Below are 21348 nucleotides of genomic sequence, written 5' to 3'. Positions count from 1 at the left end.
ATCGCCCCTTGTTCACTGATCATCTTGACCATGGCCCACCCAATGGGGCCAAAGCCCACTCCAGATCTACAGCAACTGCCTGGCGTTGCTTCCTCAATTAGCTAGTCAAGAAGCTGACCAACATCTTAGTCGACCTCCGATAGGGCCAACGACACAGCAGAAGCCTCTGCCACGTTCCTCCCTGATGAGGCTCGAGAAACGTTTTTGAGTCGGGCGGCTATCCCTTGCCGACTTCTGCTTGTGTTATAATTTACCAGACATTACTAGTACGAGGGGATTGCATTGATCCCAATCTCCCCCAAAAAAGAAAATCAACCACAAACTGGGCAAAAGGGCCAAGACTGCTCACCACATAGCCAACAAACTATATACATGTTCAGAGAAGTCCACGCCACTCTTACCTGGGATGAAGGTAGGTTGAGTCTATATGCATTGGAGTTTAGAAGAACGAGAGGTGAACTAATTAAACGTTAAAGATCCTGGGCAGATGTTTCCTTTTGTGGGAAAAGGAGGGAGAAAAGATTCCTCTTCTCATTGTCATTGGTCTGTAAAATTCTCTTCCACCGAGAGCAGTGGAGAACTGGGTCATTGAATTTATTCAAGGTTGGCATTAGGACAGATTTGGGGCGCGGGTGGGACAGCAAGGGGGAAGTTGAGACCGCAATCGGATCAGCCGTGATCGTACCGAGTGGTGGAACAGGTTCAAACGGGTCATTTGGCCTATTCTATCCTTAAGTCCTATGTTCCTGGTTGCAATTAGTTTTTGCACCAACATTATGGTTAGGCCTGGAGTTCCAGTCAGCGTTCATTCATGAAAGCAGGACCGGGCAGCATGGTGCACAGTAGTTAGCACTGCTGTCTACAAGCACCCGAGGTCCACAGGTTCAACACCATCTCTGGGTCACTGTCCGTTGTGGAGTTTGCGCATTCTCCACATGTTTGCATGGGTTTCGCCCCCACAACCTGAAGATGTGCAGGTTAGGTGGATTGGCCACGCTAAATTGCCCCTTAATTGGGACAAAATGAATTGGAGTACTCCTAAATTTTTTTATTTTTTTTGTTTAAAAGCAGGATTTTTCCCTTTACTCAAATCAGATTACTGTAAAAAGAAACTACTTTAAAATTAATTTAAGATAACAGGAAAATTAAACTAAGTATATACTGCCATCTTCAGCTGAAAATGTGGGCAATGCGGAAGAGAAAACACTGCGATTTAAAAAGAGAAAATCATGCAAATATTGGCAGAGCTGTTTTTTTTTTTAAATGCTAGAAATTCTAGAATGTTACCCAGCATTTTCTCTTCAATACTGCTGACAAATTTGTTGTAGTCGTGCTGACATTTCCTGTTTGTTCTGCTACAGAGAGAGAGAGAGACAATAGGAGAGAGAGAGGAAAAAGGAGAGAGAGAGGAGAAAGAGAGAGAGAAAAAGAGAATGGACGAAGCGAGAAAGAGAAGAGAAGAAAAGAGGAGAGAAAAGAGCGAGAGAGAGAGAGAGAGAGAGAGAGAGAGAGAGAGAGAGAGAGAGAGAGAGAAGGAGAGAGAGAGAGAAAGAAAGAAAAAGAGAAAGAGAGAAAGAAGAGCGAGAGAAAGGAGAGCGAGAGAGAGAGAAAGAGAGAGACAGAGACAGAGACAGAGAAAGCTGCTGTCTGAGAGCCTTTGCCTTGATCAGGGATGGCACACAAAATGAACACTGACAAGAGGTTGGATTTACTCGAGAATGTAATATTCTCACCAGCTCAGTTTGCAATGTAATGAAAGTTGAGATAGTCAACCAGGACCTCAGGATGCTTTCCCTTTTAAAAAAAAAATCTTTTTATTGGCATTTTCAAAATTTATAAACAGTTATAAACATTGTTGGCCGTGTTTATTTACTGTGTTGTACAGAAAGGTTTGTCTAGTCCTTCCCTTAATTTCCCCTATTTACATAGTGCCGCCTCTGGCTCGGTGTGTGCCCCCCCCAATGTCCCCCTACCCCGGGATGCGTGCTCCTGGGTTGCATGAATAACCTCAGCCGGTACGGGAATTGGACCAGTCGTTCTGCATCACGAACCAGCCTCCAGAACAAATTAACCCCCGTCAATTTGCAATAAAAAGGTGGATGTAGTGACGGAGTGAAGGAAGTAATGATTACCTGAGCACCAAGGTATCGCTCTGCATATTCAGGTAGCCCTCACTGGCAAGAAGATCTAATCGAAAGAAACGATTGTAACCCCAGCATTCACCAACCTCAAAATCAGAGGCAAATTCCCGGATAATGTTTTTAGTTGGGTCATTGGAGACTTGATGAACCATCTCCACACGATACTCGTACCTAGAAATATGGAGAACATGGGAGCATTCAACAAGCTCATATATAACAGAATTATTCCCATCAAGCTGCAAAATGTTTAACATGAAGTTTGAGGATTTCAAGAACATAATTTTCTTAATCCCTGGCTAACTTATAAAATTAAATCTAGATAAAGATTCTCATCTTCAGAATTTTACAAGCATTTTCACAGCAGAAAACAAACTTCTGCGTGTTAACCATATTGACTTACAGGTACCGCTCCTTCAGTGTTTGTGGATCAAAGCACTGGAACTCGTTCCCTAATAGCACAGTGGATGTACTTGCATCACACAGGCTGCTGCGGTACAAGGCGGCAGCGCATCACCACCTTCTCAAGGGCAAGTAGGGCTGGGCAATAAATCTTGGTCTAGCTAGAACACCCACATTCCATGAAATAATTTTTAAAACTGCTTCAACTACAGTCATTCGATTATATCCTGTATGCTATGTAGGATCAGAGAAAACTGTATGCAAGTATGTTTTAAAAGTTGTTTATGAGGGGCTACATATAAAAGGGACACTAAATCTCCTAGTCACTGGAGGTTATGGTAAACTATATTGGCTTCACCGATTCTAAGAGCAAACCAGTAAGCTACAATATGTCACATTTTCCTTCTTCCAAATATTTAACTCTCATGCTTGGTGACCTCAAAATACAACTTGTATTTATATTGTACCTTTGATGTAAGTGTTCAAGGTGCTTCAGCGTCATTATAAAGTAAAACATGTGCCTGATCCACACAAGGATATAGAGGCAGATGACCAAAAGCTGGGTCAAACAGGTAGACTACGAGGGAGTCTTAAAAGGAGGACTGTAATGCTGGGAGGGTATACCAGAGCTTTAACACCCAGACATCCGAAGGTACAACCATCAACAGTGGAGCAATTAGAGCAGCACAAATATCTCAGAAGGTTGTAGGGCTGGAGGAGATCACAAACAGAGAGGCGGGAGGGGGCAGGACATTTGAGAACTGAGAAAGAACACCAATCGCATTGTTAACTGGATTTCAGTGTATTACAGCAAGCAGAGAGATGAAGAGTATTTGGTGAAAGCTGGGGCATGGGCAAGAGTTTTAGATTACCTCAGGTTTATGGAGAGTAAAGTGTGGGAGGCTAGCCAAGAGAACCGGGGAAAAGTCAAGTCTGGAGGTGACAAAGGCACAAATGAGGATTTCATCAGAAAGACAAGGCAGGGGCTAGGTGGTTGATGTGATGGCGGTAGAAGTAGACAGTCTCAATGAATGCCTACTGCCAGTGGCAGCTATGTGGTGTGCAGTCACACAAGTGGTGGCTCCAGTCAGGGTACTTTGTTTTTGTCCCTTTTCACCAAGTTTATGGGTGGTGGTTGGGGTGAAATGAGTCATTTGATGAGATATGGTCCCCCACATAAAAGTAATGCCCAAGTATAATAAAGGCAGCAGACAGGCAAAGAACCGTCGGACTCAGAAGCCCCTCGAGCCTCATTGGTGGAGAAAATGGTGGAGGGTCCTGCCGTGATCTTGGCCTCTCCGTGGACAGTTGAGATGTTAGCAAGCTGCTTGGCAGACAAATTCAAAAGCAGCAGCCTCAAGGACCTTGATAAAGCAACGAAAGGGGCTCAACCCACCATCCGTGCAGCCTTGGAGAAGACGGATTGGAAGGTAAAGGAGCAAGACGCACTGATACAAGGGGTGGAAGTGGCACTCTCGGACCAGAGTGAGCGGATCGTTTCCCCGGAGGTGGAAATAGCATTGCTGGCTGAAGGGCATAAAACGTTGAAGGCCAAGGGGGACAAAGTGAAATCATTGCCTTCAAAGCGCAAAGAGATAGGGAGGAAAGGGTGGCTAGGCAGAAGCTGGTCGACTCCATACTGGAGGTAGACCGTAAATACTCCGAGGCCCCGACCGTAGAGCTCCTGGCGGAGAGGAAAGAGCTACAAAGGAACTTTGACCTGCTCTCCACCAGGAAAGCAGTGCACCAACTCCGCCAGGCGCACGGGACCCTGTACGAACACAGAGACAAAGCCAGCCGCCTGTTGGCACACCAGCTGAGAAAGCAGGCAGCCACCAGAGAAATTGCGCAGATCAGGGGTACCGGAGGCACGTTGGAAACTAGAACCAGAGGATTAACAAAACCTTCAAGGCCTTCTATCAAGAGCTGTACACCTCAGAGCCCCCAACGGGGAAGGCTGGGATGAACCGGTTCCTTGATGGACTGGACATACCAGTCGTGGGAGAGGGCAGAAAACGGGACCTGGAAGCACCACTAGCACTGGGCGAGATCATGGACAGCATTAGCTCCATGCAGACGGGGATGGCGCCAGGACCGGACGGATTCCCGGCGGACTTCTACAAATAATTTGCGACAGCGCTGGCCCCGTACCTGCGGGAGATGTTCACAGACTCGCTAGCTAGGGGCACACTGCCACCCACGTTAGCACAGGCCTCAATCTCGCTGATACCTAAGAAAGACAAAGACCCAACGGAATGTGGGTCATACAGACCCATCTCTCTGCTGAACGCAAACGCCAAAATACTGGCCAAAAGGCTAGAAGACTGTGTACCCAAAGTGGTCGCAGAGGACCAGACGGGCTTCGTCAAAGATAGACAGCTTACCTCGAACATCAGGCGCCTGCTGAACGTGATAATGACCCCCTCTGGGGAGAGAACACAAGAGGTGATCGTCTCCCTGGACGCAGAAAAGGCCTTCGACAGAGTCGAATGGAAATACCTGAGAGGTACTGGAGTGGTTCGGGCTTGGAACAGGGTTCACCTCTTGGGTAAACCTCCTATACAACGCTCCCATGGCGAGCGTACAGACCAACAATACCAAGTTCCAGCTGCACAGGGGCACAAGACAAGGATGCCCACGGTCCCTGCTGCTGTTCGCGCTAGCAATCGCGCTCAGGGCAGCAACAATTGGAGGGGGATCCGAAGGGGAGGCAGAGAGCACAGAGTCTCACTCTATGCAGATGACCTGCTCCTCTACATCTCGGACCCACAGAGCAGCATGGATGGAATCATTGCGCTCCTGAAAGAGTTTGGAGCATTCTCGGGCTACAAACTCACCATGAGCAAAAGCGAGATCTTCCCAGTACATGAACACACTCCCACTCTCCCTCGCAGGGAGAGTCCAGACGATCAAAATGAACGTACTGCCCAGGTTCCTCTTCCTGTTTAGATCCATTCTGATCTACATCCCCAAGGCCTTTTTCAAAGCGCTGGACAAACTACTCATGGCATTCGTAGGGGGGGGGGGGGGGGGGGGGGGGGGGTAGCCCTCCCAAACCTACAATTCTACCACTGGGCGGCAACAGCCGAGCGAGTAAGGGGATGGATCCAGGAGCCGGAGGCCGAGTGGGTGCGCGCGGAGGAGGCCTCCTGCATGGGGACCTCCCTCCGGGCCCTCGCTATGGCAGCACTCCCATCCCCACCCAAAAAACACTCCAGCAGCCCAGTGGTGACAGCCACCCTCCAATCCTGGAACCAACTGCGGCAGCAATTTGGCCTGACCAAAATGTCGGACAAGGCTCCCATCTGCAACAACCATAGGTTCACACCAGCACTGATTGACGCCACTTTCAAAAGGTGGAGGCAGGACGGAGGGACACTGACAGTTAGGGACCTACACAAGGACGGCAGGATCGCAACACTGGACGAACTGACGGAGAAATTTCGGCTAGCCAGGGGAAATGAGCTACGGTATCTGCAGCTCAAAAACTTCTTACGAAAGGAGACAAGGACGTACCCACAACCGCCACGACAGACACTACTGGAAGACCTACTGGACGCAAGTATCCTAGATAAAGGGAACTGTAGCGACATGTATGACCGACTGGTAGAAAGGGCCGACACCGTACTGGACGCAACAAGAAAGAAATGGGAGGATGACCTGGGGATTGAGATAGGGTGGGGACTCTGGAGCGAAGCACTGCATAGGGTCAACTCCACCGCCACGTGAGCAAGGCTCAGCCTGACGCAACTAAAAGTGGTACATAGAGCCCACTTAACAAGAAACCGTATGAGTAGGTTCTTCCCGGAGGTGGAGGACAGATGTGAACGGTGCCAAAGAGGCCCAGCCAACCACGCCCACATGTTCTGGTCTTGCCCCAGACTTGTGGAGTACTGGACAGCCTTCTTCGAGGCTATGTCCAAAGTGGTGGGGCTGAGGGTGGAGCCATGCCCTATAGTGGCGGTCTTCAGGGTTTCAGACCAGCCAGATCTATTCCTGGGGAGGAGGGCGGACGCCCTTGCCTTTGCCTCCCTGATCACCCGCCGTAGAATCCTGTTTGGCTGGCAGTCAGCAGCACCACCCAGAGCTGCAGACTGGCTGTCCGACCTCTCGGAATCTCTTGAAATGGAGAAAATCAAATTCGCCATCCGAGGGTCAGACGACGGCTTCCACAGAACATGGGAGCCATTCATGCAAATGTTCCGGACCTGTTTGTGGCCAACGAACAAGAGGAAGAATAGCCGGGTGGCCAAGAATCAGCGGAAAATGGACGGGAATCGGGGGAAGGAATTTTTTTAATATTTTTTTAAAAGATAGAGCTAGGCACCGTAGGGGGAGGGGGGGTGCTTCATTGGGATGGTGTGGGAAAACTGGGTCGTGTGGGGTAATGTCTATTTAATTGTTATTCTATATTTTCTTTTTACACTATGTTAATATTCACTCGTTAGTTTTGTTATTATTGTTATTACTGTTCTTATGAAAAATTCTGCAAAACCCGAATAAAAATACTTTTTTAAAAAAGGGGGACAAAGTGGAAAATCGCTCCAAGGGGCAAAAGAATCGTTGGATTGCTAGAGGATCTGGATGGTTTTGAAGAGAGAGACTATTATTTTGATGCGCTGAAGGACGCGGATGAGTTTGTAAAGAAGCATGGACTGGGGGCGAACTAATTGCTAGATGCATTTGTATCTGTATTTATTGCAGGATTTTTGTATTGTGGGCGAGGGCATGTAATTATGGGGATTTGCTTGGCATATTTGGAGTTTGTATTTTTGGGACTGTTTGTAGGATGGGTGTTTGTTTTCTTTTTCCCTCTATCTTTTTGTACTCGGGTCCAGTAGTGGTAGCCACTTTGAGGATATGGAAGCAGTTTAGGGAGAATTTTAAGATGGGCGCCATGTCAATGTTGGCCCCTATTTGCAGGAATCATTTGTTTGTGCCGTCTACCTTGTACTCCTTATCAGGGCATGGGGGGTATTTGAGGACATGTTTATTGAAGGGAGGTTTGCCAGTATGGAGGAGTTATTGGAGAAGTTACAGCTCACAAGAACTAATGTATTAGACATTTTCAGGCTCAGAACATTTTACATAGAGATTCCTTCATTTCCCCAGCACCGTCGCCCTCGCTCTTGGATACGGTCCTGTCTTTAGCAGAGTTGGATGAGGGGAGGATTTCAGATACCCATGACCGGATTCTGTCGACGGAGCAGGCGGTGTTGGAGAAGTACAGGGAAAGCAGGAGGGCGAACCGGGCCTGGTATTTGGTAACAAAGTTTTCTATGAAAATGGCAGAGTCCGATGGAGCAATCACAGCTCATCACACCATCATGTCTCAGGCGCATCATTTTAAGGTGCCAACATTAATACTTAAAATTGATAATGTGATTCATTTATAGCATTAAGTACAGTTTACCCGATGGCAGCTAGGATCGGAATTAAATCCAGGTTCATATTAGAATCAGGAATAATAAAAGCATTGCGGTTTGGTACGGTCAATTCATAACTGATAGCACTGCAAATACTGCATTCAGTTTAGGTTAGGATACTTTGCCTGCAGTTAGCTCCTGGATGGAGTTACAAGTACCTGTCTGCACAATGGTTAAAACGACCCTGAAGTTGCTAATATATTGCAAGAGAACCTCCAGGTCAGCAACATGTAAAGTCAAGTCTCCTTTAATATTTCATTCTTTGGAAGAGGGCAAGAAGACCAGCAAAATCTAAAGTTTTGACTGTAACCTACAAATGGGAGTGAAGAGAGCTCTGAAAGAATTGATAAACTACAACTATAAGGAGATGAGATTCAGGCTCCGTCAACAAAACTGGACATATCTAGGAAAAATGAGCAATCATCTGAATAACTTTTGATCAAACTTCTGAAAGGATCAGCTCAGTTTCTTATTTAATGGAATGGCTGATCCCAGGCCTGTTGGGCTGCAGCGCAAAGAAAAGAATCCGCACACAACGCTGGAATCTTACAGCAAGTTAGTCAGTATCTAAGATTTGCTTTACTTCAAGATTTTCAGCATTTGGTCCTTTCTATTTATCTCAGTCGGCAGTGTCCTGACAGCACTTGGGAGTCAGTGGAGGGTAACATTCAATTTATGGTTCACAATATCTGAACATGCCCAGAGCATTCCAAGCTCGATAATGTGGCCTCGCCTTCTCAGTCACCAGAGCGAAGAAAAGTTCATTTCTAGCTCTCGTAATCTCTTTCCCTGCACCTTGCAGGGGACACGTCAAATTTCAAGTATATCTCACATAGGCAGAGACTTTTCACCTTGCTGCAAATTTGAGAATGAGAAAGGATTAGATCAGTAGATAATCTTCGGAATAGTGCTTATAAATGCGATGGTAACTCCCCTGTGGCTTGGTCAGCGTGATGTGGTACTCAAACCAGGATTCATTTAAAACGCAGGACGCCACCATGTGGCACAATCATGTTCATCAATTTGCTTGAGCAACAAAACAAACCCCACTCAGCTGCTTGCTCCCCACCTTACATTCCTCGTTTTAAATCTTGATCCGATCATTTCTAGACCGATGTAAATGGTCTATGACTCAACCCGTTCCTGTTGAGAGTATTCCAAAAAACCCTCTGGGAAATGTACATCAGCTGGGGTTAACTACAAGAAGGAGAAAACCACAGGTAGAACTGCAGTTCACAATCACAAGCCAATGAATGGCTCCCTGCTAGAAAGTTCACTTGGGGGATGTTAGGCACAGATAGGCAAAAGTTGAACCTTCCGTCAACACTCGCTCAGCAAGCCTGGCAGGTTGAGAGGGGCCACTTGAAAGTTCAGAGACTGCAACCATCTGTGGAACTGGACCAGCAGGAATCAGCACTTTCATCAGGGAGGTGGGGGAAAAAAAAAAAAGAACTGGGCAAAATCTAAACGAATCTCACAACTTACTACAATATCCAACAGTTGAAGATGGAAGGAAAAAAAACAGACCAACTCATTAAAAATCAGTTAGGAGGAGGTAATTGGACAGGAATTCACATATTAAACAAAAATAAAGAGTCTGCGTACTTAGATGTTTCAGGGAGTCCTGCAGAGAGTTCCAGAAACACAGACAGGTAATTTCCTCGCACAACTCCATTCCCATCCTAGGATAGAATACACAACTTAATGTTTGCAGATTTTAATGCATACATTCGAGGTCCCCCCCCCCACCAAAAAATCAATTGGATCACACACCATGGTTAAAATCAATCCATTCTGTATTAGTATGAGAAACCAATAGAGTCCTCTTCTCTAGTTCCTTACTACTCAGTCAAGCTTTTCTAACAAACAAGTTTATATTTGATTAGAACTAATTGCAAAAGCCATACTTTACTCCAGACTCTTTAGATTCAGGTTAGAACAGTTTAGAAACAGTTTATCCAGGCTCCTTATTTGTACATTCTCTGAAAGCTAGTTTACGAAGGGATCATTTAATAGCTACTGGAACTATCATTTACTTGGCAGCTCAACTGTATGACAGTGGGAAACTCAGCCATATGGCTGACATGCATGGTGCAATCCCATAGCTGTGTAGAATCAGGGAATCCCAACAAAGGGGTCTCAAATACTTTAGTGCATGGTGGGGGGGAGCGAGAGAGAGAGCGAGAGCGAGCCTGCGTTTGCATGTCTGTCAGAGAAGGGGAGTGGAGTGAAAGCAGCTGCAGGAGCAAGAGATTTATAAATATCTGCAGGTGCGCACATGAAGAATGGCATTCGCAGTTAGGCACTAGAGTTGGCTCTGATATTCCATGGTGCTGTACTGTTGCAAGGAGTCAAGTCTTCAGAAGAGGAATGAGAGCAAGCAATATAGTGGGAAGCAGGGTTTCCAGGATAGAATGGTGGTTCTTAACCAAAACGTTACCAGCATTTGTGAGCTCTCCCTGTCCACAATTTTCAAATGTTAAACACAAGTATTGTTCTGCACCACTCACTTCCCTCAACATTCAGTTCAATGCATATATCTTTGTGCAATGTATACTGTCACCGTTATATATCTCTTGGCTCAACAAAGGCTCCTCATCCTCCACCTGACTTCCCCAACAATCACAAACATGCTTTTGAACTCACCGGGTAAACTTTCAGTCTCCAGCAGAGTCCAGATACCTGCAGAGGGGGGCTGTACACAGGATCAGCCCGCTGACGCAAGGTGCTATTGAAAACAAAAACAAAAAAAAAGGTTTTCACAACAGTCATTTAGAAGCCAGCACATGAAGTGGTCAGGGTTCAGAAAACTTAAAAAAATACTTTGAAATGACCATCAGGTAGAAAATAAAGCCTTCAGTATTAATATCATTTCTACAGTACAGCTAACCCTCATTTAGCATTCCAAATGTTTTCATAAGAACAGCAATAAACTAAAACATTACAAAAATCACTTCCTGTAGAAACCATTACGGCAGCACAGTGGGTAGCACTGTTGCTTCACAGCTCCATTGTCGACTTGGGTCACTGTCTGTGCGGAGTCTGCACGTTCTCTCCGTGGGTTTCCTCCGGGTGCTCCAGTTTCCTCCCACAAGTCCCGAAAGATGTGCCATTAGGTAATTTGGACATTCTGAATTCTCCCTCTGTGTACCCGAACAGGCGCTGATATGTGGCGACTAGGGGATTTTCACAGTAACTTCATTGCAGTGTTAATGTAAGCCTACTTGTAACAATAAAGATTATTATTAGGTGGATTATTTTCTTGAGGTGCAATTTTTACATTCAAACCTATTGGCTTGCGAATGAGGTAGCAAGACAACAGTGAGCAGGGAGCAGTGAGGGGGGTCAGGATCAAGAAACAGTGTGTTTGAGAGAAAAACAAAATTGAGAATGTGCTGTCATAACACAATACTTGCCACATGCGCAGTAATCAGGCATGTTCCTTAATCTATTAACCTCACTAAAATGAAAATGCACTTTTAGAACAGATTTTAAATGAGAAAGAAAACTGGTCAGTGTTTCCTACAAAATATGGAATATAACAGCACATGAACCACCGCAAAGAATTCTGGTAGCCACAGCTTGTACAATTTCCAACTCTAAATATTCAGGAACAGAGACAATGAAATCAAGAAGCAGAGAAAAATAGGATGGACAGCAAAAGCGATACACGCTCTTTCCTAACCTACATGCCTCTTCAGTGGTCTTTTCTTTAGTCTTTTTAGGTCTATTTCGCCTTCCTTTAAAAGGTGTATTCATGACTTGGCAAAACAGGTTCATTATCAAACTGTAAATCCTTCCAAAATGCCTGCAGATGGCATGGCCAACCACTGCTGTACCGTGCCGATATAGCCATGGACCAGCTCAGACATCCATGGTTACCAACAGGGCATAGTGCCTGGGGAGAGACTGCCGCCTTTTAAGTGAAGGGAGTATGCCTATCCAGTTTCCCTGCTGATATTTTGTCTTTTATGAAGTTCAGCTTAAGAAAATAGTCGAAAACAGCGGTGGATGCTGTTCTGATTAATATATTCTATTAATTCTTAACAGCAGCAGAGATCAAGCCAATTCAATCAGTGTTCACATGTATGTCATGGGACAAGAGAGAGACAGGAAGTGAACTGGAAGTGTCACAATTATAGGAAGGGTGCACGAATAAAATGGTAGTCAGAAATGTGACATTTGCTGAAAAGGGAACCACGCTGCCAGCACACAAAGATAGGCTCCAAAAGGGGGAGATGGTGGTGTAGTGTTATGTCACTGGACGAATAATTCAAGGCCCAGGCTAATCCTCTGGGGACACCAGGTTCAAATCCCATCATAGCATGCAGCTGGAACCTCAGTCTCCATAATGGTGACCATAAAGCCATTGATTAAAAACCCATCTGGTTCACTAATGCACTTTAGTGAAGGAAATCTGCCATCCTCACCTGGTCTGACCTACATAAGACTCCAGACCCACAGCCATGTGGTTGACTCTTAACTCTCCTCTGAAATGACCTGGAAAACCACTCTTGTTTTCTAAATTTAGAGTATCTGATTCTCTTTTTCTCCCCCCCCCCCCCCAAATTATGGGGCAATTTAGCATGGCCAATCCACCTACCCTGCACATCTTTTTGGGTTGTGGGGGTGAGACTCCCACAGAGACGGGGAGGATATGCGGAGAGTGACCGGGATCAAACGCGGGTCTTCATCGCCGTGAGGGAGCAGTGCTAACCTCAGCACCATGGGCAAACCATTCTGTTAAAGGGCAATTAGGGATGGACAATAAATGCTGGCCTTGCCAGTGACGCACATATTTCATGAAAGAATGGAGGAGCTTAATAACATAAATGGCATCTTGCAATAAATAATTCCCAAATTTGCTGCTGGTTCAAATTCTAATTAGTGGCATTATAATGTGGCGTCACTGTCTGCAAAACAGCTTGCTGCATTACCCTATGCCCCTTCTCAAAATATCCGCTCTGAAGTTTGTTTTATAGATTTAAAGAGAATCAATGAGTACTAGGATTGAGACAGGAGAGGAATTGGAAATGCCATTTAAATGCATCAAAATATAATCCAACTATTGTAGATTTAAAAATAGTGGAACAAGAACAATAATCGAGTTACATCAGATCAGACAGTGGCATCTCTCAATGGAGCACGACAGTTAATGGAAAACCACCTATGGGTCACGTTTATATTCTCTCCTTACTCAACTGTAGTCTAGAATTAACCAGCTTTTGCACAAACTCTTCAGGCTAGCTCCTGAAATATTAAGCTCAAACTTTGATGCTCAAGGTTCAGTTTCTCATTTCAATTTATGCTTTGATGACAAAACTAAGCTTAAACCTTTTCAGAAATAATCACGGTGGAGCAAACATCTTCAATTATGTTTAATCACTAAAACAAGTCTGATTTTTGAGCCAGTCAAATGGGTGTGACTAGGCCTACAGCAGTATTTTCACCATTACCTCTCATAATTATTGCTACATACATATGATCTTAATAAATGGGACTGGAGTCAGTTCATACCCCTGCCTCAATCACAATGTCCAAAAACGATTAAAATTAAATCATTATTTTGACAAGTTGGCCCAGATTTAGCAGTAAAAAAAATAAATTGTAAATCAGTCAGCAACTTCCGACAATCACGTGCTCAGTTCAACTCAGAAATCTGAAGTTGCTGTCCAATTTCCCCTATTCCTCAAGTTTTGCTACAACTGCATCTCTCCGCATTAGAACGTGTGATAGAGCACGACAGAAATGCACCAGAAAATAAAGAGAGTCAAGGCTTGCCCATTCCAGTTAAAGTTATTTGTTAAACAGTGCGATGCATCTTAATTAACGCCACACTTCTTCAGCGCTGTCACAAAATGCGGAGCCCATTAAGAGTCCCGACATACCCCATTGAGCAGAGACCCCATTGAGCAGAGACCAGAAACTACAAGTTCCAGCATTCCCTGCGCGTTTCCACACAGACACAGATTAAAGAGCGGATGGCGCACATGCAATCCAACGTTTTAGAGTTCTTTGGGCCAGGGACAAGTGCCCAATGTGCCTATGTGGGAAGGAAGTGCAAAAACTCAGTCAAAGGACCCAGGAGTGGGATACCAAACAGAGCAATCCCACTCCAGGGAGAAAGTGAACACACCAGGGAAGCAGCAACCAGGAGCAGCAGACGATCGGCAAGAAGAGCAAAGAGGCTCCAAGCAACAGAGACAGTGAGTACTCGGAGAAGCCCTGATAAGCTGAAATAGCAGCTGAAAGCTGGCGACTCCATGCTGCAGGCTGTTGGAGCAAAAGTAAGGAACAAAAGTAACTGTGTAACAGTGGTGCTCTGCTCAGCATGGCTGAAGAACTGAAGGTGTGCCTGCAAGTTGGTGCTGGAATGCAGATTTGGAAATCCAGTGGAATGTAGTCGCAGGAAACAAGATTAAACCATGGAAAGTGTGGGCAGTCACTGAGGCAGTCCGAGTTGGAGCGACTTCTGGAGGGAATTCAGAGGCCACGTTTTTAAAAGGGAAGCGTGAAGACTTGAAATTTCATACGGAAAACAGAGTTTCAGTGAGATTAGTTGACTCAAGGTCTACGAATACCAAGTGGGTTGCTGAGAAATCATGGGATCGGTCACATCTGCCATTTATTGTGCAGTGTAGGATGTTCGACTAGTTTGTCTGCTAATTTACAGTTACCTCATTAATCTTGGAAGCAAAGTGCAAGATCAATATTATAAATTGTTTTATCTTTCTGACCTTGTATACCAAAGTTTATTTTCGGATTTAAAAAAAGTGGAATCTTGTGGCTTTTTTTTTTACTTAGCAACTACCTTGGATCTCAAACATCATCTGCTTTAAACAAAGTTACTGGTTCCTAACTGGATCCCAAAGACTTGGGGGTGGTCGACGATCATAAGTCTCATTCATCAAATTTTAATACTGGTATTTCAAAAATATTTTTTCACTTTTGCTTTGTCTCTTTACTCTTCATCAATCTTTCACTCTACTTTGTTTTCTGCACATGGTTTCACATTAAATATTCTAATTTAACCTTCCTGCTTTAGATTCTGCACGCCTCGGGATTCTTTAGACAAATTGCTTTCCCTGTTCACACTGATCCCAGATCCCTTGCAGAAGATGCTTTGCCAAATGGCATCCAAGAGTAGGTTTGAATGCACAAGTCCGCAGGTCACCGAGCAAATACAAGTGTGATGAACGGGTGGTGCTGTTCACTGGCCGCGTCTGCAAAATCCTGCATATTTGAGGAATAAGCTAGTGATGTCAAGCTGTCGCAAGCTACTCTTAAAAAGGAAATAAATCATTACCTGAAATTTGACAGGACAAACGTACTGAAATCATAAGCAGGAACCAGCTCACTAGAAGAAAAGGAAAATGAACATTAAAAATAGCACTACTGTTATCCAGTTTGCTGATTTGACAGCAAGTGTACACATTTCACCTTCACTTAGTTGTATGGAGGCAGAACCCAAAAATAGTGTTCCTGCATCTTGAGAGAAATTCTTGCAGGTCTTGGGCACAAGGCTGCCAAGACAAGATGAAAACCAATATTGATAGGTCATATCTGGCACAATGTACATTTTAAATTAGACATAAAACAATGGAGTACAACTCTTTTGAAAATAATTTACTCAGCAGCATTGTTTTTTCACTTAATTGAAACATCCGCTGTCAAACAAAAACCAGGAGAAACAATAATCTATTTTTCCCCAATAGGAGCTTGCTTTGGTCCAAAATGCTTGGAAGCAGATGGTATGCAATCTTAAATTTAAATCTGCTGTCCCTAGGGGGTATTGCCCCTTGCACCCCCACCCTGCTCACTGAGCGTAGTTTAGGAGCACAGGTCCAAAATTTAGGCTGGGAGAACACCAGCGGTGAAGGTGGGATATCTTGTGGCAAAAAATTCTTCCAGAGCTGTAGGAGGCATGCAGGGCACCACATACCTAAACTAATATTTATAATGTATTATCTAATACTTAAATGCTGCTACTGTCTGTTTCAGTGAAATGTTTCATTCATGCACCAGCTGCAGGAAGTTGCAGCACGATGTAAAGTGAACACAGATCTCATGTTACAGACCTCTGCCTGCTTTTCGAAGTAAGATCATCTCATTTGCACTTGTAAATCAACAATACCGATTGTAACTAACTGTTCTTGCTCTTCTCCCAGCAGCCACTAGATGGGGCACCTGTCCATCCCAGATTCGTACTGAAGTGAAGTGGAGGCAGGTGCCCTCCACTTTGTATTTGACAGCAGAGATCAAAGAGCTCATCCACAGTGCGTCATTCTGGCAAACTATGCATTGCATTTCCAATACCGTACCATCCAAAAAAATCCCACAATTAGTACAGCAGATTGCAACAAGCAGAATATGGAGCAGGCTGGAACTAATAGTAATTTCTCAGTTACAGAGCAACTTTATTAACAACCCTGTGCTTCCGGCCATAAATGAGGAAGAAGTCAGATGCAACATGGTAATAGCATTTCAGCAAAGCTTCTTTTCTCCTTCCTGAAACTCCCCCAAAACAGCCTCAAATACCAAATCAAACCATGCTGCAAGCCACAATTTAACATGAAACCTTGTGAAATAAAAAACATAAAACTGCTGAAAATACAGGTTGGAATCCATGTCAGAACTGAAGATAGACAGGAATTTCAGTAAGGTAGAGGGCGAGAAGCAAAATGGTACACCAATCGCATTGAGGGAAGTAGATTAAGTTGCCTGCAAACTGCATAATCTAACAAAATTACACCTGCTGTGTATTGTCAGCATTTCTGTTCACCCCTAAAATGTCATACTCTGTCTTTTCTTGCTCTCGGCACCTATTGACCAGTTATGTATTGTCAGCATTTTCTGTTTGTGTCAGATTTCCAGTTTTCCTGTTTTCGTCTCATAATACCTGGTGAAGTCTGGTGGGACAGGTGTTGTGACAAATGAAGCCATGGGTTTACGATGCACTTGTTGGAACATTAGCAGGATTTCTTGACTTTTCAGAATTAATTCACTTTTACTGCAGGATCGCAGCTGCAGGGAGACAAAAACATCTGCTAGATTTCATTTCAGAAATAGATTTACAAATATCAATTTAAAAATAAGCAATATGAACGCAGGGGTTTGGGGTCTGCATTGCTTGGTGACCTGTGCCCTCTTGAAAGTATGGCAAATCATGCCCACTTGGCACTAGCTGCCTGGTACCTCCTCCAGGGCACCTTTTATTTTTTAAAGATAGGGATCAGTAGCCTCGGCTATCACAGTGGCAACGGCAGCTGAACACAATCCTATCTTCACCAATATATTCTCCATTAAGCTCGAAAGCAATTGGAGGGAGAGGGGGGAAAATCTCCGGCTGATTTTTAATCTCCATTGCCAGAGCTAGCTGTGGCACCACCAACACTACCTTAAGTAACTCGTGACAGACTAGGACTTCAGATATTAATAATCTGCCCGGGTCAGTACCAGTGTTTTTCGGTACAATTACCAGCCTAGCCATCACAATAAAAGTTATAATTTTGTTTGGTCTTACTGAGGGACACAATGCAACAAAAGTTGAGGGGGGGGGAAAAAAACTGGTAACTTCAGTAACTGTGAATCCAAGCTGCTCTTGTATTTTCCACTTTGGTTACCTGATGTTCTACTTCCTGTAACAGTGACTCGAGCAGCTCTGTTTCCTGAGTCAGTGAGGTCTTCTGACCTAGAGACAAAATATTTTGAAGCACCACTTATAACAGGTATAGTTTTGAGAATGTTCATGCTGCAATTCACATGCTTTCTTATCCTTTCACGGGACCTGGATGCCACTGGCTACCCAGCACTTTATGCTCCATTCCCAATTGCTCGAGAACTGCTGCAGTCAATGTGGTGCAGGTACACAGTGCTGTTCGAAAGGGAGCTCCAGGAATTTTACCCGTTCTCCCAGTGTCTGCGTGGGTTTCCTCCGGGTGCTCCGGTTTCCTCCCACAGTCCAAAGATGTGCATGTTAGGTGGATTGGCCATGATAAATTGCCCTTAGTGTCCAAAAAAAGTTAGGTGGAGTTACTGGGTGGAGGCATGGGTTTAGGTGGGGTGCCCTTTCCGAGGGCTTGTGCAGACTCGATGGGCCGAATGGCCTCCTTCTGCACTCTAAATTCTATGAAACAGTGAAGGAACGGCAATATATTTCTAAATCAGGGTGGTATAGTTTGGAGGAATTTGCAGGTGGTGGTGTTTCCAGACATATCCTGCCCTTGTCCTTCTAAGTGGACAAGGTTGGAAGGTGCTGTCGATGGAACGTTGTTGAGTTGCCGCAGTGCATCTTGTAGATGGTACACACTGCTGTCACTGTGCGTCAGTGGATGTTGAAGGTGGTGAGCGGGGTGCCAATCAAGGGGGCTGCTTTGCTCTGGATGGTGTCAAGTTTCTTGAGTGGAGCTGTACTCTTCCAGGCAAGAATAGAATATTCCATCAAACTCCTGACTTGTATCTTGTAGGTGGTGGACAGACTTTGGGGAGCCAGGAGGCGAGTTACTCTCCACAGAATTCCTAGCCTCTGACCTGCTCTTGTAGCCACAATATTTATATGGCTGTTCCAGTTCAGTTCCCCACCCCCAGGATAATGAGGAAGATAGCACTGCTAGGGGGAAGAGGAGAGGTCAATGACAGGGCAGGGATCATCTCTATCCAGTGGGTGGATAATATCAAGATATCTCAATTGTGTATGGCAGCAGCAACCACTGTAGGTCATGTGCAGGGTGCCAGAATCAGCCTCCTGTTGTGTGGTAATAAGAGGGTCCGAAGCTGATCCACTGAAAGATGTCACATATCTCCTGGTGTTGTCTGCTTCATACACATTTCATTTGTTCATCAAACCAGTACATTATCCACCTCTGGGTTACATGCTGTTGAGTTGAAGTGGGTTGCACCACAGCAAGGGAATGTATTTTTAAAACATTTCAGTCTTGAATTTCTGGTATATCGTAAAGATATATACTGTACCCATTAAAGTTATAAGTTTGTTTTTCAGATGTGTATCTAGTCTTGCGATCATCATTTCCACAGCATTCCTAATCTCTCGGACACGCTCGTCCTTTGCACTACGTACTGCTTCCACATTTCTCTCCTGGTGGATACAGAATAAAATTATTTCGGTCAGAAGCTAAATTTAAAAAACTTAGGAAAAAGTGCGATAAGTATCACTTAAAATGCAGAATGTATCTGTAAAACTCCTGACCTCACATTTTACAAGCATTTTTAATAAGTTAGCTGGAATGACTAATTCTGTTCTTCAATATTGAAAAGAAAAATCAGACTAGGAAAGGTAGTGATTCATTATGTGCTTAACTTAAATCAAATTTAAGTGAAAGTTACATTTTACAAATAATATCTGTAGCAAATGTGCATCGAACTATGCGCAGCAATTTAACAGTCATAATTGGTATCTAGATATTTTGCTACAATCGCTAGTCCATGCAGAACCCTTAATGAAAAATGCCAGAATAAAATTCAACACTATCCGTACAAATGTTTTTGTTAAAATGGAGAAGGTACTCCCATTATCAACTTTCTTCCCATCATAATTATTAGCCTTTTCAGAAACTCAAGGGTCAAGAAATTTGAATGGAGCCAACAAGTAAACTTCCCTGTAAAACACTTGTACAAAATAAATTTGGCCATTCTCAGCCAATCTCCCAGCTGCAACATTCCCGCCAAAGCTGGTCAGTTCAACCTCCACTTGAGACTGAAGCACATAATTCAACTTAACAAGTCCAGGATCTGATGTTGAATTGAGGTTCTGTCTGCACGATTTCACAACTCTATTCAAAAGATGAGCTGCAGCGGTCTTTTGTGAGTCATGGTCAACATTTAATCCCTCAACTGATGCAATCGGACTGTGGAACCTTGTACACTTCAAAAGTATTTCCTTGGTTGTGAAGTTCTTTGGGACATTCCAAGGTCCTGTACTCATCAGAACTCGCAAGAATACCAAATGTAAGGGGAACAACAAAACACACTTCATGAGAAGAGTGCTGATTGGTTGGCAAAGTGAACTCAGATTGGTCCAGGTGTTGCCATGGAGAATGCACCAGTTAACCAATGACTGACAGTTAAGTGCTAAACAAAGTTCTGTACTACCAAACGACTATTTGTACATCCTAGCATGCTGTACACAAAGGTCAGAGGTCTCCAACCACAAACAGAATGCCTCTCTGGCCCCTTGGACAGAAAGCCACAAATGTGAAAGCTTCACTCTCAGCTTTTGAAACCTCACCAGCCTAGAGAACTATCAAATGCTGATTCTGTATTGGTTCAGCAAGGTTGAATGAATCAATAGCAGCCAGGTACAGACTTCATTTTGGCCTATAACAAGATGATTTAGAAGAAATCCAAAAGAGTGTGATAATTAACTTGCATTTATAAAGCTCCTATAGACTTGCAGTGGTGATATGTAGAACAGCAGTTGTACACGAGGTGGCTCCCACCAGAGAACTTGTAATTAAGCCTTTTTCGCATGATTTCTGGAGGAGGTTTGGGCTGGACTTAGGTTAGATAAATGGGCTAAGATTCCCACGTCAGCGGGATGCCCAATAAATACAAGACCAGGCAGCAAAAAAATTAGGAAAAGTAGAATTCGAAAGCCTCGAGAGCTCTGTTAGGAAACTGGCAGAGGCTCCTGCAGCATCAATGACCACTCCACTAACCAATGAGATGCTTACAGCATCCTAGCGGGGGAATATCAGAAACTACAGCAGGAGGTCTCGGAGGATCACAAAAGAACGATTGAGGGAGCGATCTGCTCAATTCAAACAGCCTAGGCAAAGGTTGAGGAAATGGTAAAGGCACAGGGCGCAGAGATAAAAGAGGAGGTGGCTCTAACAAGGCAAAGTGCCCAGATCTACTCTCCAGAAGTGGAGAGCATCGAGAGCCATGGTGGACGATTTGGAAAAATCACCCCAGAAGACAGAACTGGAGGATGGTTGGGTTGCCGAAGGCTTGGAGGATCTGAGCCCAACCAAAGTTTATGTCTCAGTTGTTTTGGAAGATCAAGGGGAGGGAGAAATAGCATCCTATCCAGAGTTGGTTCAGGCCCATAGGTCGTTGAGGCAGAAACTCCATGATTGTGAGCCGGGGGGGGGGGGGGGGGGGGGGGGCGCACGGGTAGACGACCCCTTACTTGGCTGGTCATGTGAAATGTAAGGGGGTTAAACGTCCCGGTAAAATGATCTATGGTGTTTGCACACCTTTGGAGCTTGAAGGCTGGTGTGGTGCTGTTGCAGGAGACTTCTTTGAGGATTATCAGACAAGGCTCGGTGAGGCAAGCATTTAATTTGGGATTTGACAGTGGGGCTTGTAGCCATCTAAGATGGCCACCCGCAAAGGACCATGGGAATTATGCCCAACCCAGGACT

General features: G+C 44.6%; 1 protein-coding gene across 1 annotated transcript in view; it reads right to left on the bottom strand.

Annotated features, from left to right (window-relative positions):
• Positions 1 to 21348, bottom strand: part of trim37 (tripartite motif containing 37) — a 100765-nt gene that overhangs the window by 57068 nt on the left and 22349 nt on the right. The window contains 7 exon segments of the mRNA XM_038813119.1: positions 2133 to 2312; positions 9572 to 9648; positions 10613 to 10694; positions 15273 to 15323; positions 16866 to 16990; positions 17590 to 17657; positions 18938 to 19061. Coding sequence (XP_038669047.1) covers positions 2133 to 2312; positions 9572 to 9648; positions 10613 to 10694; positions 15273 to 15323; positions 16866 to 16990; positions 17590 to 17657; positions 18938 to 19061 — 707 coding nt within the window.

Source organism: Scyliorhinus canicula, chromosome 12 (assembly GCF_902713615.1).
Source record: "Scyliorhinus canicula chromosome 12, sScyCan1.1, whole genome shotgun sequence".
In the NCBI taxonomy this organism is placed as follows: domain Eukaryota; kingdom Metazoa; phylum Chordata; class Chondrichthyes; order Carcharhiniformes; family Scyliorhinidae; genus Scyliorhinus; species Scyliorhinus canicula.
The sequence above is the reverse complement of the archived record's forward strand: the minus strand, read 5'-3'. Positions and strand labels throughout refer to the sequence as shown.